Source organism: Nyctereutes procyonoides, unplaced genomic scaffold (genome assembly GCF_905146905.1).
Source record: "Nyctereutes procyonoides isolate TBG_1078 unplaced genomic scaffold, NYPRO_anot_genome, whole genome shotgun sequence".
Taxonomy (NCBI): domain Eukaryota; kingdom Metazoa; phylum Chordata; class Mammalia; order Carnivora; family Canidae; genus Nyctereutes; species Nyctereutes procyonoides.
This window is the reverse complement of record NW_026575136.1, coordinates 7,245,017-7,260,000: the sequence shown is the minus strand read 5'-3', so window position 1 is coordinate 7,260,000 and position 14,984 is coordinate 7,245,017. Positions and strand designations below refer to the sequence as shown.

At 38.9% G+C, this 14,984-nt stretch overlaps 1 protein-coding gene across 9 annotated transcripts in view; it reads left to right on the top strand.

The window, feature by feature from the left end:
- The window catches only part of LOC129495548 (glycosyltransferase-like domain-containing protein 1), a 388,336-nt gene extending 379,159 nt beyond the window's left edge, over positions 1-9,177 (top strand). For all 9 annotated transcript variants that reach the window (XM_055303172.1, XM_055303177.1, XM_055303178.1 and 6 more), the window contains 3 exons: positions 2,001-2,071; positions 2,777-2,868; positions 8,070-9,177. In XM_055303172.1, the coding sequence (XP_055159147.1) occupies positions 2,001-2,071; positions 2,777-2,868; positions 8,070-8,153 (247 nt within the window). In that variant the 3' untranslated portion in view covers positions 8,154-9,177. The remainder of the gene's footprint in view (positions 1-2,000; positions 2,072-2,776; positions 2,869-8,069) is intronic.
- The last annotated feature ends 5,807 nt before the right edge of the window (positions 9,178-14,984 follow it).

Here is a 14,984-nt window from a genome sequence, read left to right as displayed (position 1 = left end):
GAGAAACTTATGGCAGTGAGGTTTATAAATTTCTTTAAAAATATTATGGCCTATTTAATGTATTTTAAAACATAGTTCTGATCTAAATAATCTGTATAATAAGTCTCAGTATTTAACAAGTCAAAATTATACCAAAAGTGGTGGCTGGCTTTTTTTTTTTTTCTTGATGAATTAGAAATATAACCACAAATAAGATAATTTGCAAATAAAAGTCAAAATCCAAAATTTGTCATTTTCTTCTTCCTAAATCAAATAATGCCATTCCTATCTCACTGTATTTTAATTAGCAGAGGTTTTGTGGAAGTGGCATGGTACATGCTCATACGATGACTCAAAATGTAACTTGGCCTGCAGTTTTCTTTCGGGGAACAGAACACTCTAATTCAAATCCATTATTAAAAAGCAGATAACATGTGCACTTTTCTGAAATGTCTGTGACTTCACTCTTTTGATTTTATGTAATTATAAGAGAATGTTCATATGTATTTACTTTTCGATTGGCACAGCATTTTAAAACTGAGTGTCTTCAGAAAAGTGCGTATTTTCTTTTAGTTCATAAAGAATATCACTGGTTTATGTGCTCAGAACTTTAGTGAATGTTTTATAATGCGGTCACAGTGCAGTTTACAGCTGTGCTTGGGATAAGAATTTCTATACATACCCTATGTATGCGGAGGAAAAAAATATTAGATATTTATTAGATTTTGAGATTTCGAGATTAGTTTAGATTTTGAGATTAATAATTGGTAACTAGATCCCGTGCCTTTTCACTGTATTATCTTGTATAACTTCTATCAGTTCTGAAGCAAAACTTTGAACTCAGTATTTTTCCAAAGTTTGCAGCTCAAAGTGAATACTTTTCATTTAAACTAATTTCAGTCAACATAATAAAATAGGGAAAACATCACCCACTTAAAAACAGCTTAAATTGCATGTGCTTTGTCACTGTAAACAAACAAGGTAAACATTGACATAACTTCAATATATTCTTGGGTTGAAAAAAATCTGCAGTTCAAAATAAAATTCCGCCTTTGGTCAACATTTTGGATGCAATTCAAAGTTTCTCATAAAATAAACATATTTTAAAGAGTGCTTTGAATTTCACTGTGTAATTTCTAGCCAACAGAAATTACAGTGGTATCTTTAAGGTTTATTATATGTCAGATCAATAGCCATTATGCAGGGCTAACAACCTTCCAGATGCAATTCCTTCCCAATGCTTAACCCTTACTACTATGACATGAAAACAAACAAACAAACAAACTTCCCATAGGTGTCCCTTGGGGAAATCCTCTCACAAAGTGAAACTTTCTTGTTTATTATTTGTTTAATAATAAAAGTATTTTTGGCTGATAAAGTGGAAAATAAGCTGAATTTTTGGGAAGAAAGCGAAATGTTCATTAAGGTAACCTTCATGAGAATTTTCAGTAAAAGGGTTGGAATGGTTTTGCATTCTGCAAAATCACAAATCATTTTGAAGCATGAGCTTAAAATGAGAATGCCCCATCACAACAGATTGTAAATTTTTTTCTGATGCTTTTAAAAGTGCCTCGATCATTTCTGCGACTAGAATGTTAAAGTTAAGTATTTGCTATTTTATTTAAACATTTTTGAAAAATGAACATTCTGGGGCTTTGCAGCATTATTAAGAAAAGCTGTCCATACTTTACCATGTTGTTACATGTGTTTATCTGCTGATTATAAAATGTGTTAAACAGTATTTTAAAAACAACAAAAAAAAATGCAGAGCTGCGCTTTGATTAATTCAGTGAACAAAACATATGCTGCTGGTTCTGTTCTATGAAATTCATATATGATCAATAAAATCTTTTAAAAGAGCAACTCTGGCTGTAAGGCTTGTACTGCCGACCATGTTTTTCGTCCCAGTTAACTCAGGGCTCAATACTGTTAACTTAAGCAAACAAAACCACTTTCTGGCTATGATAGCAATAATGTCTTTTTAATATTTTTTTTTTATCTTCTTTCTAAAATTCCTTTAGGCTGGAAGCTGTCTATTGTGGTTGTTACCCACTTTGTCCCAAAGATTTGGTTTATCCCGAAATATTTCCAGGTAGCTGCTTTAATGTACTTTTCATCTTTGTTGAGATTTAATACATGATTCATGCTAAATTAGAAAGTTTGAAAATAAACTTAGGCAGGAGCAATTGTTTATTTGGCAAGTCAACATGTTAGTGTTAAGGAAAATTTTATGTGTTTTAATACATTAGAGTAAGCTTATATTTACCATCTGTTCTTTTAAGATAACAAAAAAGCAAGTTTTCAAATAGCATTCTTCATTGTTAGCATACACATCCCATAATGATGGATTTTTATAAGCAGGTCAGTGTTGCTGCAATTGCTTGCAGATTTTTTTTAATGATATACACAGAGAAAAATCAAGGACTGGAAGTCACACCAAATTATTTAAACAATTGACTAGTTAATAATATGCAACTGTTGTTACAGGGTACATACGGCTATAGTACCAGTTCTTTGAAAAAAATTCTCATCACTAAATATATCACATATGCATTGTGTTACATTAGAATAATGTATTTTAATCACCCCAAGGAGATGTCTAAACAGCACAACTACACAGTCTTATTTAGCATTAAACATCCTTGTGAGCTGAGGTAACCTTATAAAATCATGCTTAAATAATGTAAAACACGAGGCAGCACAGAGCAATATGCATTTTTAATTAGTAAAGTGACTAATATCGAGTGTGTGCTTTGAGGTTTTTGTTTCATTAAAAATGTATCTGTTTTTCCTGCAGCTGAATATCTGTATTCTACACCTGAACAGCTTTCAAAAAGGCTCCAGAATTTCTGCAAGAGACCAGATATTATAAGAAAACATCTTTATAAGGTAGATATTGAGGCGAGATTTACGTGGTATAAATGCCATATTGAAGTACAAAGAAAAATCTTTAAAAAAAAACATTTAATTAACATACTAATGTTTAAAGGAAACATGCTAGGGAGGGATATTAGTTGTTACACTAACAAGGATTAATTAAACTGGATGCCAGTTGTATTAACCTAGGTCTTATGAAATACGTGCACTTAATGCATGGTACATGCTTTTTTTTTAATTTATTGTTTTCTAAGATGACTGTCCTTTACATTTAGCCCCAAGAGGCTTATAAAAATGAACCTAGATTAATGTAACTCATTAGTTTAAAAGGAAGTAAAGGAAAGATTCCACAATTATACTAATGAGGATAAGCCTTTCTTCCCATCATAATGAAATCTTCAGGCCTCAAAAATTCAGGTGAATGACATCCGTGAAGTTTGGTGTTCATTTTTTAACTACTTTGAAGATGATCTTCAGGAATCAAATGCTTCCCTTGTCCAGTTTAATAAAATGACCGAAAAATCCTCAGTTTGTTTGGAGTGAGACGGCCAGTCTCCTCTCTGAATGGCAAAGGCAAGAGGAGAATAGTTTAAATAGCATCATCAGGCAGTCCCCTCATTCATTATCTTTTTTTCCCTTGTTTGAATCAAGAATTTTACATTGTTGAAATCACAACACAAAGAGGCCCTGCTTAAAGTCTAAGTAATTGAACTGGGATAAATCTGCTTTACGACTTTGGAAGGTGGCTCTAGGCCATGAGTAATATACCTTGTTATATTCTTTGAATGTAGCGTCTTCATTTTACATAAATTCAGTACAGTTTACAATCTAGCAGTTTTATAATCCAGTATATATTATAATTTTCCTGTGTTAATGTATAACCTTCCTCCATGAAATACAGTTTGCTGGCCTTTTTTTCTCCCCTTTCCCTTTTCATGGCCTAAAATACATATTTACATAGCGATACATCAAAACAGGACTTTGTTTCTGCAGGAAACAGTTAAACTTCAAGAAAACGGGAGAGAACCAAAAATGCAATTTAACACCCAATTTCAAGCTCATTATCTTTCATTGTCTATTAACTTGGCAATGGTTCAGAAGGTAGCTCATAATAGTTTAAAATGCTGACTGAACAGTTCCGGGCTCCAGTATTAGTCCTTGAGTCAATACGATTGTACCGTATACAGGGGAAGCTTCACAGACAAAACAGCCTTCCAAGCTTTACATCCAGATTTCCTCGTTTGGGAAGTTCACTAGTGCTCTGGTTTGTATAAAATGTGAATCGAGTCGTTTTCCACGTGACAGGCTATGGAAAGGTGCAGACGATGGAAATCGGAGAAACAGAATAATAAGTATCTATGCAAATGGCTTCATTTTCTGTATATGACACAAGGATCTTGTTGGTGAGCTCACCATCAAGTCACTGATTCTGTTCTCCCCTCCTGGTAAATTTTTGGGGTAGTTTGGTTTGTTTTTCAGTTTTATTGAGACATAACTGGCAGCACTGTGTCAGCTTACAACGTACGGAATAATGACTTGACTTGTCCACATACTGTGGACTGGTTACCAACATCAGCTTAATTACCATCCGTCATCTCATATAGACACAAAAAAAAGAAAGAAAGGAAAGGAAAGAAAGAAAGAAGGAAAGAGAAAGAAAGAAGAAAGAAAGAAAGAAAGAAAGAAAGAAAGAAAGAAAGAAAGAAAGAAAGAAAGAAAGAAAGAAAGAAAGAAAATGTTTTTTCCTTGCAGTGGGACTGGTGAGGTATTCATAATGATATTTCTACTATCCAAATTTATCAGTTTTTAACTTTGCTTCAGGTTAGGCCTCCTCATCTCTGTTAGTGTTCGTGAACAAGTTTTTAACCATTTCAGAAGTTACTGCAACAAGTTGCCTTGAGTCACAAAAAAAAAAAAAAATAGACCTCTGGTTGAAATATTTTAATGCAGTTACTTCATAACATGGCTGTAATTATTTATTTGACAAACAACTTCTGGAAAAACTCTGAAACGATGTCAGCTTAGTGTTGATGCTGTCACTGTATCAAATTATGCCTCATACCCCTTAAAAGATAGCCTATGCCTTAAATGTTATTCCATACTACTACTTTTCACACATGTGCTTGGTCTGTACATCTTAAAGCGCTCCATCTCAAAGTTTTATAAATTAGAATTTTATGCATAAGCATTTATAAGAATTCATATGCATGATTCTGTTTTATGTATTTTTCTACCGTGGATTTTTTTTCTATAAATCTGTTACACACTCTCAGATGTGTCCTCATATATAGATCATGATGATACTGTATCTAAATATTAGTCTTAAAATTAATGAATTAGTCCAAAAATTATAAGTAATCTAGCTTTAGGAAGCATTCATCCGGAGAAACTGATGACAGCCATAGGAAGGGCCACAGGGTTATTGTAATATGGTTATTGTAATAGGATTTAGAGCCAAAACAGAAAGAGAATGCCTTCTAAAACTTTGTAAATAAGGCATAATAAGCTATGATATTTTTCCACCTTATGTTTTATAAATATACACATTTTCAGGTAACATTTGCCTTCACTAAATACAAGAGAACTAACCCCCACCCCCACCCTAAAGCAGTATTTTCCTCACTTTTCTTATGCAATGGAAGAGTCCTTTGTGTGTACTGTTAACGAGAATGTTGGGGTTTTTTTTTAGACCTATTCCATTGGACAGTGCTGTTTTGCTTTTATAAAACATATGCTTCTAAGATCTAAAAGGATAGAATGTCACTGAATTCTTTAATTTGCTCCTTTTACATTTTTACACCTTACTCTCTTTTTTTGTCAAAAGTTTACATTTTAAAATCATCTCAACTGCTTTTCACATAGGGTTCACTTTAGGATAGGATTTTTCATATGGATTCACACTTAGAAATTTAATGACTAGAATAAGGCTACTAACACTTGGCTTTCTTCTCACATGAGACATTATACTTTCAATATGAGTGAGAGTTTGGGGCTATAACTTGAAGCAGGATTGGAAACAGAATGCTAGTAACTGAAAAGCAGAAACAGAATTGGATACTTTTTTTTTTCTTAAAGTGACTCTTTCTACTACAGAACACTGTTGCCCGTGACTTCTCACCTGAAAAGGTTTCACATTTGAAATGTTTAAATCCTCACATGCATGCAAGTATGTTTTCCCTCTCTCTCTCTCTCTCTCTCTCTCTCTCTCTCACACACACACACACACTTTTTTTAAGATCTTTCGTAAGAGAAATCCAGTGCATGCAGAAATTAAATGTTTCTTAATCATTTTTAAAAAATCGGAAACGCTTTCCTTAATTTAAAAAAATCTAACCATTTCTTTCAAAAGTTTTCATTGAAGTTTAGTCACTGACTACAGCTTTCTCGTACTTTCAGGACACTTCCCTTTCTGAGTAGGTCAGACACACTGGCCACATACTTGTCACAACAGATCCAAAACAAGGTTTCATTTCATCCATGACAGGGAGCTTTCTGCGACTCCCAAACCTAACTTGAACACACGATTCTAGAAGTAACCATAAAATAATTAGCCACGGAATGACTTCTTACACTAACAGTACTTTTTCCCTTTTCCAGCCCATGTAAGTCTAACACCACGAAGTTGTCTTTTTGCTTCATTTTTACTATGGGAATTTACTTACTCAGAATTCCCAACAACTTTTTGAGAGTACCTGAGGTTTCTATAAACTTCTCATCGCTATTGGTTAAAATGTTATAGAGAAAAAAAATGATGGACGTGATCTTGTTACCAGCACTGAAGAGAGCACAGGGCGCAAACGGGGCACTTGTATAAAGTGAATACCACCCAGACTAATGGGATAGACCTTCATTCCCGTCCTATTCCATTTACTTTTATTTACAAATCGAACAATATTTTGTGTTAGAGAGAGAGAGAGAGAGAGAGAGAGAGAGATGCATTCGCTCTTGTGCTTCTGAGAGACCTGTAGTTTCTTGACATTTTTCAGATGATAAGTGCTGATTTTTTTTCTGCTCTCCTCTTCAAGTTCCTCAACATTCTAGAAACCTTCATAACCTGCTCTTAATTGGAGGACAGAAGAATTTTCAGATTTCTGCCTCAAAATGATTCCAAACAATGATTAAGCCTACAGTTCAGATCCAGTGCCCAGAAAAGCCATTTGTGGTTGTCTTAATTATATCAGGCTCTATCTCCCCAAACCACAGCCAAGCCACTTTGTTTCCTACGTGAGGCTGGTCACTTTTTAGTCCCCTTTTAATTTGAGCTTATACTCTAGATGTCAAGAAGGTGTTGCTCACTTGTATTAACACCCCTCCAACGTCATGACTTTTTTCCTTAAAAACGAAAACTTGAAAGCTTGTGACATTTTTTTAGAACTTCTAGAAATCTCTCAACTGCACCAGCACAATTTAAGGCAGCTTCTCAACCTCTCTCTCCCTCGCTCTTTCCCTCCTCCTTGGTCTTCTCCCCCTCTCTTTCTTCACTTCCTTCTGCGATTTTATTTGGTTTGGCTTTCCTTTGATTTGTCTAAGCAAAACAACCTTTAGCACAATGGATATACTTTGGATGATCAAGATCATCCAAGTTAGAGGCTTTGGCGTCTTGTCCTCCTCTGCTACTCATTTGCAGCCTGGCTCTAGGTGAACTTCTAAACCTCTCTATATGATTCATCTGTCAACCCGGAGGAATTCCCCCCCCCCAAATTCTTAATAGCATTCCCCCCCCCCCCGAGGTACTGCTATAATGAAATAATAAATATAAACCTGTTGGTAATCTCGAAGTGCTTTCTACATTTCACGTAACAGTAAAGGCATTTCTCTGGTGCCTTAACCACTTAAAAGTAAAATTCGCATCAGCCAAAACATGGGTTAAGAGTGTTGTGTATCTTGTGTTTATGAAAGTGAAAAGTTGGATGATAAACTCGGAATAGCCGCCACCCAGTGACATAAACCAGGGAATATGTGTGCAGTGGAAGGCACCCATTTGCGAAAAATCGGGAGCCTTCCCCTACGGTGGTGAATACAGTTCCACTTTACACCAATCAGAAACTGGGATTTCCCGGGTTGATGAAACTCGAGAACCATTTACTTGGTGGCTTTTTGAAACCTAATTGACGTAAGTTATGCAAATTTGCAATATGAATTTTGAGCGTGCTTTAGACTTTGGGTTGTTAATGCTCCTTCCTTGCTTTCTCTTCTCTCCCTCCCCCTCACAGGGCGAAACGACTCCTTTCTCCTGGGCAGCTCTACATGGGAAATTCAGGTCTCTGCTTACAACAGAACCTAGGGAAGATTTGTGACAGATGGGGCTAAGTCACAAACTTGCAGCCTAAGGCGGAATCTGTAGAACTTTCCAGAGTGTGCCCATATTTACCTGATCAGAGAGAAAAGAAAATCTGCAGAGGAAGCTGAGCCTGGCTGCTTGTCATAGCTGACACAGAGCCATCTGCCACAAACCTGTGGCGGCTTCAGATCTCCCATCCCTGCCACCACCCCAACTCAAATTAAATACAGATTCCCAGAGACGTTATGATGGTTACACATGTCCTCGGCATCACATGGAGGAGACTGTTCAAAAAAAAAAAAATATGTGGCCTGTTGTATAACCGCACTCATGTATCCCATATGTGGTGCCACATTGAATTTCCGGTTGAATCCGTTTTTATCCTTTGTACTGGATGACATGGTGCCTGAATTCTTTCTTTCTGCCGACGCGATGGCAGCCAAACTGCAGCTTCAAAAGCTCGCGCTTGGCTGGGTTTCTGCCCAGGTTGCCAGGTTGTCGTGGAGCCTCCTGGTGTCCTCGCTGGGCCGGGGCATGAGCGGGGGCCGGGGGGCTCGAGCACGGTCATCCCAGCGAAGGGATGATGCTCCGGCACCAGGGGTCTGTAAGTGAGGGTCTTGATAAGGGGTCCGGCAGGTAGTCCCATGACTCACTGAGTCACACTGGCATCTCACTGATTTAAAGTTGCGAGATAAACAGCTGTCATTCGGACAAACATGGGAAACACACTCGGTGTGGCCACCTCGCCCAGAAAATGAACACTGAGATACTTGCTTTAATTTTTTATTTTTATTTTTTTCCTACCCCTCCACCCCCGGGGGTAAAAAAACCAGAGAAATCAAAATACCTCTACCAAAGCAATGATTTTGATATAAAGGTTCCCTCAAAAATATTTGCATCCAGCTACAAATATAATCTTTTCAAGATAAATCACTTGTGATTCCAATAGTCAAGCTGCCGTATTTGTTGATATAAAGATGTTTTTGGAACGGCTAGATTGTAAAATAAATTTTTAATAAAGTGCCTACTGCAATTTTTAATTAGCATATCTCATTTATGTTAGAGTGTACATGTCTCTGTATGTTTCTCACCGAACGCTCTCTCCCTGTGTCAGAGACAGCGAATACAATTGTCTCTTTTCCGGATGTACGAGGATCTGTTTTGCAAATGTTTGTAAGATATTATGACATTTCCAAGATTTTCTTTGCATTCTGGAAAGCAGGAGGTAAACATTTGTAGTCATTAAGGTAAAGTCTGTTGATAAACCATCTTCTGTTTACTGACAGGTAAATCGTAACTTTCCTAGCTTTTGAAAGGAATAACTTTTATACACTGCGGAGAGTGGGGAACAGCCAGGGAGAGGAGGGAAGACAGGGGCCAAGCACGGCCTTCTGGCTTCCAGAAGGACTGAGTGGTCTAGCAGGCATCTGAGATAGAGCAGGCAATGACTCAGAAGTCCAGTGGGGGCCCATTTGACAGGCAGCAAAATCGTCAGCAGGAAACAGATCGAGGTCAGGGAGCCAGATGGAGGCCTCAGGATAGAGGCAGTCCTGCAGGTCAAAGAAAGGAGGAATTCAGAATCCATCGGGCCTGGGAATTTAAAAGCAGGAAGAGTAAGAAGCAGAAATAACAAGCCCTATCTTTGCAGATAGTCCTCTCTGTAAGCAGTGTGAGATCCGTAACGCGTGGTGGGACATCGCAGCACTGGCTTCGAGTCCTATCAGTTGTGGGGAAGTCACTGAACAGATACCTCTTCACCCATAAAACAAAGGGCTCAGGGATCATTTCAGAACTGCCTTCCAGTCTGAGACTGGGGAACCCGGAATCTCTCAGGTGAGCTCCTTTTGAGTGCACATGTGAAGATGTAAATATGCCTGAGAGGTTCTTAGGCTCTTTGGCCAGGGTTTATCATCTAATGAGATGAACTACAACAGTAAATTGGCCTCAGTCAGAAGAATGCCATGTCACACTGATGTCTTCTCAAAATAATAATATAATCTCACAGCCGGGAAACAGTGTTTAGTTTACTGGGTTGTACAGTCCTGAAAATAATGGTCTCCCATTTTGTAGAAGACGTGGTTGAAAGTTACCTGTGTATGGAGGTTTTTTCCCCATATGCCCATGAACTCAAGTCAGCTTTTGTCTTTAGCTGTATTCCTTCTAGAATAAAAATTTACATTAAAGGTGTCACTTCTTAAAAACTGAGCTGTCAGACTGGGTATTAGTGCACATAAACAATAAAGAGCTCCGTAAATGTGTAATTCTTAGCATTTGAAAACCTGAAGTGTGTGCATGTCTGTGTGTTGTACGCTCCTCAAATCCATGATACGGTGGGATGGGATGTTATTAAGTTAACCCATGTTTCATTGAAGTCACAGGATAATTGCAAATACAAGCTGACTTTTTAATTCCTATTTCCCTTACTTTGAATGAAGAGATCGAACCCTCCCATTATTTCTTATTTTGAGTATGGCGGTTGAAGATTTTGATCTTTCTTTTTTTTTTTAAACAGTCAGTTCTGTTGATTTTATTCTTTTAAAATAAATCACTAAGCCAATTTCAATTTTAATTGTTTTAAAAGTCTGCTCGTTATCAAGACCTTGGTACGGTGTCCGGAATGCTTGCCGTGAACTCACCTAATCTGTGTTTCTGGCTAGGTGTTTCTGTAATAAATAGCAGGGTACCTAGCTCTTAATCTATTCACGTAAACCGTGTTGATCGGGCATGGGTCAGGAGAACTTTCTCAAAAAAAAGCTCGTGATTTAATAAGCAGCCTTCAGATATGGCTAGGTTTCAATGCCCTGCTGTGGCTCTCAAGTCTGTAGACACGCCACATAAAGATGGCAGCAGAATCAGTAAGCCGATGGAAACTCGCAGCCGTGGAGGGCTGTACAGATTCATTTCAACACCTTGAAATGCATCTGGAAGCAAAGATTTCATTTTATGTTGAAGGTGTTAATTATATTTGATATTTTTAAAAGTAAAATCTGTTTTTGAGAAAGCATCTGCTACCCAGAAATATTATGAGCCACAATAAAATTTTCAGTTAAGTCTCAAGATACTTTCTGTGGGTGATAGAATCAGTTTTCAAATGATAGTCCATGCTGTCTCTTAATGTTGACATATCCCATGAGTGTCATTCTTCTATTGACTATTGACAGGTATCACCCTGAGTGCCTTTCTGTTTCAGTGGTGAATTGGGTGGTCTTTGGTATCAGACTTGATGCTTAACAATGAAGAGGGTATATTATAAACCACTGACACGTTTCGTTTTAAAATCTGAATTGAGATACGGGACAACTAATGGCTTCTATATACCAGACCCTCCCTTCAGAGCTGTTCATTAAAATATGACTGGGAAAGTCTAAAAACACGCAAATACTTCTACATGCTGCTCAAAGCTATGTATATGGGTGATTAAGATATAACAACAACAACAAAAACCATGGGGGTTTACACCAAATTTACAATAAATGTTAAGTCAGAGAAGTGATAGTAGAAAGTACAGACATGTAAAGGGGAGAGGCACATTCTCGCAGTGGCTGCTGGCTTATTTCTGAAGCGGGGTCATCCAACCCAAAGGCCATTTGTACTTTTTGAGTTTTCACATGTCTTACATATTATTATTGGATACGTCTTCTGATAAGAGCTATAAATACTTTGGTTAGTTTTCCTACTTTGCCTTCCTTAACATTCCTTGCTTCTAGACTATTAATCTGGTCAGAAAACCATTTCCCTTCAGATGATTGGAGAAACTGCCCTAACTGCCAGTTTTGCATGAGAAGACTTTCCCCTCAACCAGGAGCCCAGGACTTACCCTGAATCCTGAAACAAATCATACTTTGAAAACGGCTGACTTGATGATCCTTGGGTCCCTTTTTCCTGGGGCTGCTGACCACCAATTCTCATTAATTCCTATAACGTTACAAACTCAACATGGAAAACCATAGTTCTGTAAACTCCCTTTTGAAAGATAATGAGAAGAAGATAAAGGGAGATGTTACATGAGCCAGTCTTGACATCTTGGAAAATTCAAGCCGTGTGGTGCAGCACAGAGCTGTCTGAGCTCCTAACCACACTCCCCGCCTCCCATACTGGTGCCCGTCCCTTTCCTCCTCAGCGACAGGGTCAGTTGCCCAACTCTGTCCTTCCTTGGAATCCATGAGAAGGAGCTTCTTCCCTCATGTTTTTGGAATTCCCTAGCTGCATAGGAGGTACGTATGACTTCAGGGACTGGGACCCTTGCTCACCCTACAGCCCGTTTTGCTACAGTGGAATTTGGGGTCAGTGTCTTCAGGGATCCTCCTATTATCATTACCTAAGTGATTCCCTCGTCTCTCTTGCAGCTCTATGGTTATGAGTTTCAGCCCTAGGACAGGATCATAATTCTTCTCATAAACGGATAGAAGGAACTGATGATTCGTGGGAGATGATCTAAGAGGCTTTGTTTTACTCTCCTCAATTACTGCATTTAAACAGTGGATCTAAGGTGATGTGCTGGAAGCCACTTCTGGGGATGCTTGTGTGATACCTTTCTCTAAGAAGTTGAAATCCTTTATATTTGAAATTTTAATATTTCCATTATTTCCCCAATGAGAAAACCAAGGGATCATATAATGGCACACTTAGGAGCCAGACTATGTTGTAGAAACAGAGACTTGTTGTATAAGCCTCCCCCCCATGGGGGATAATGTCCCCGTCACCCGTGTGTCTTTCAGGAAGCACCAAGGTCAGTGAGCATGACTGCTGGACCCCTAGGCAAGGGAGTGCGGAGGGTAGCAGGGGGATGCTTCATGACCCACATGGCTGGTCTTAAAAAGAGGCATGAGAGACCATGTCGTGAGGCCAATGTTTTAAGTGTCTGGATTATTACTATTATTGCACAGGCCTCAACAGCCACCATAGGCCTGCCACTCCCTGTGGTCTTTCCACTCAGCTGCCCTTATACCCGTAACTTTCCTGGCCCTCCTGGTCAGCATTTGTTTTTGAAGCCTGTGGGGAGACTGAGGCCCTAACAAGAAGCCGAGTTGCCGTGGCTCCCGTGCCAGTAGAGGCAGGTCTAGAACAATCTCGGGCAGAAGGCCGTGGTCAGTCCAATTGGTCGAGACCACCATCCCTTAAAGGAGGAGAAGAGGCAAAGCTCTCTCTCCACCCTCTTCCCCTCTTTCCTCCTCCTGCTGCCCTTACCAGCAGAGGGAACGTGGATTAATCAGTTGCCAGGACCTGTCCATAGACTGGTTTTGTGTCCCTCGTGGTCGCATTTGTATTCCAAGTGGCCACAAGGGGAAGAATGTACAAGAATCCATTCCCGGTACTGAAAATCTCAGACTGTGGCACGTGCGAGCCTTCGGACAGCCGAACCTTCTCTGTGGCCTTTGATGGCATACGGCGGTGACGGTCCTCCTCCACGCATCGAAGGCTGGCCCTTCGTGCAGCCCCCACGATCTCACCGGATGCAAAGGGCCGAGGACAGAGGGAGCAGGTGCATGGGCGGCAGGAGCACCTTTAATTGTGAGGCAAAGGGAGTGCTTCCTCTCATCCCGAATAGATAACCCAGAAATTACATCCTGAAACTTATTTCCCCGGAAAGAAAAGGAAGGGGAGGGATAACTGCAAAAGAAGATCCTTCTAATATGGTATTAGACTGTAATTCATAGGGAAATTTATGCCTGAGATATGAATTTCTGAAAATAGGGTTTTTTTTTCAAAGGAAACACTGACACATCCTTAATTATAGAGTAATAAATACCATGGTATATTATCTTCTGATATTTCCTTACACAGATCTCAAAGCATGCAGCTGTTTTTGAAAACTGATAATCAAGTACAATATCAGTATATCACATCTTGTGCTTACAACACACCCTTCAACCAGACAACCTCACGGAGCCCGAAACAGTGAGTCCGGGGCTGCTCATAGCACAAGCCTAACTGAACCAATTAGCCTCGAATCGTAACGTTAAGAATCACAGTCGCACCGAGGTGCCTGTCCTTGCCAGGAAAAGGCAAAGCGCATGCCAAGGAAAAAAGCCTCTGCTTCAGGATCACGGAGGCAGCTCTCAAAAGCCAGAATAACTTAATGATCAATCAGAAAAATCTAGAGCAGTAACTCCTTAAGTGAAGGATACATAAAAACTGTACAAAGCGTTAATAGTGCATGGGGAGGTAGAACAGGATTTTATCAGAAAGTCTGAGGCTCTTAGAAAGCTCCATGGGCTGCTTCCAATCCAGGCAGCAAAAGACAGACAAACATGGTCAAAGAAAAGTACGTGGACAAATGCGGGGGGCAGGAGAGGAAATGAAGGTTACACAAGGCCAATGTGATTCAGAAGGAAAGGGAGGGAGGAAAGCCGAAGGAGCCAGCTGCAATTACTAAATGTTACATTAGCAAGAGCTGAAATTGAGAGGAGGAGGTCTGGGTATTTTACTAAGTGGATTAATGTCCTCTTCTTTGGGTGTCTGAAGTTGCAGATTTTAATTTATTTGGTGCAGGGTTTTATTGTGAAACTCTTAATGGGGTGGAGGGATAAACAGGGACAATTATAAACAGAGAGTAGGAAAGGGGAACATGAAATGGTGTTTTTTTCTTTATTTTCTGAATAAATTCAACTAAAATAAACACAGGGTTTGAAGTTATGGACAAAGGTAAATAGTCAACAAAGTATTTATTTAGTTGACTGTGATAGCACTCAAAGGAGAATTAGAGGTACCTACAAAAAAAAAAAAAAAAACCAAGAGGACAAAACGCCCCCAGAAATGCGTCAAGCCAAGGATTTTCAGTGGCTTAGGGGCTCTCCTTTCTCCACCCGTTTAAAAAAATAAATCATAACTTTGGCATTTAGAAACC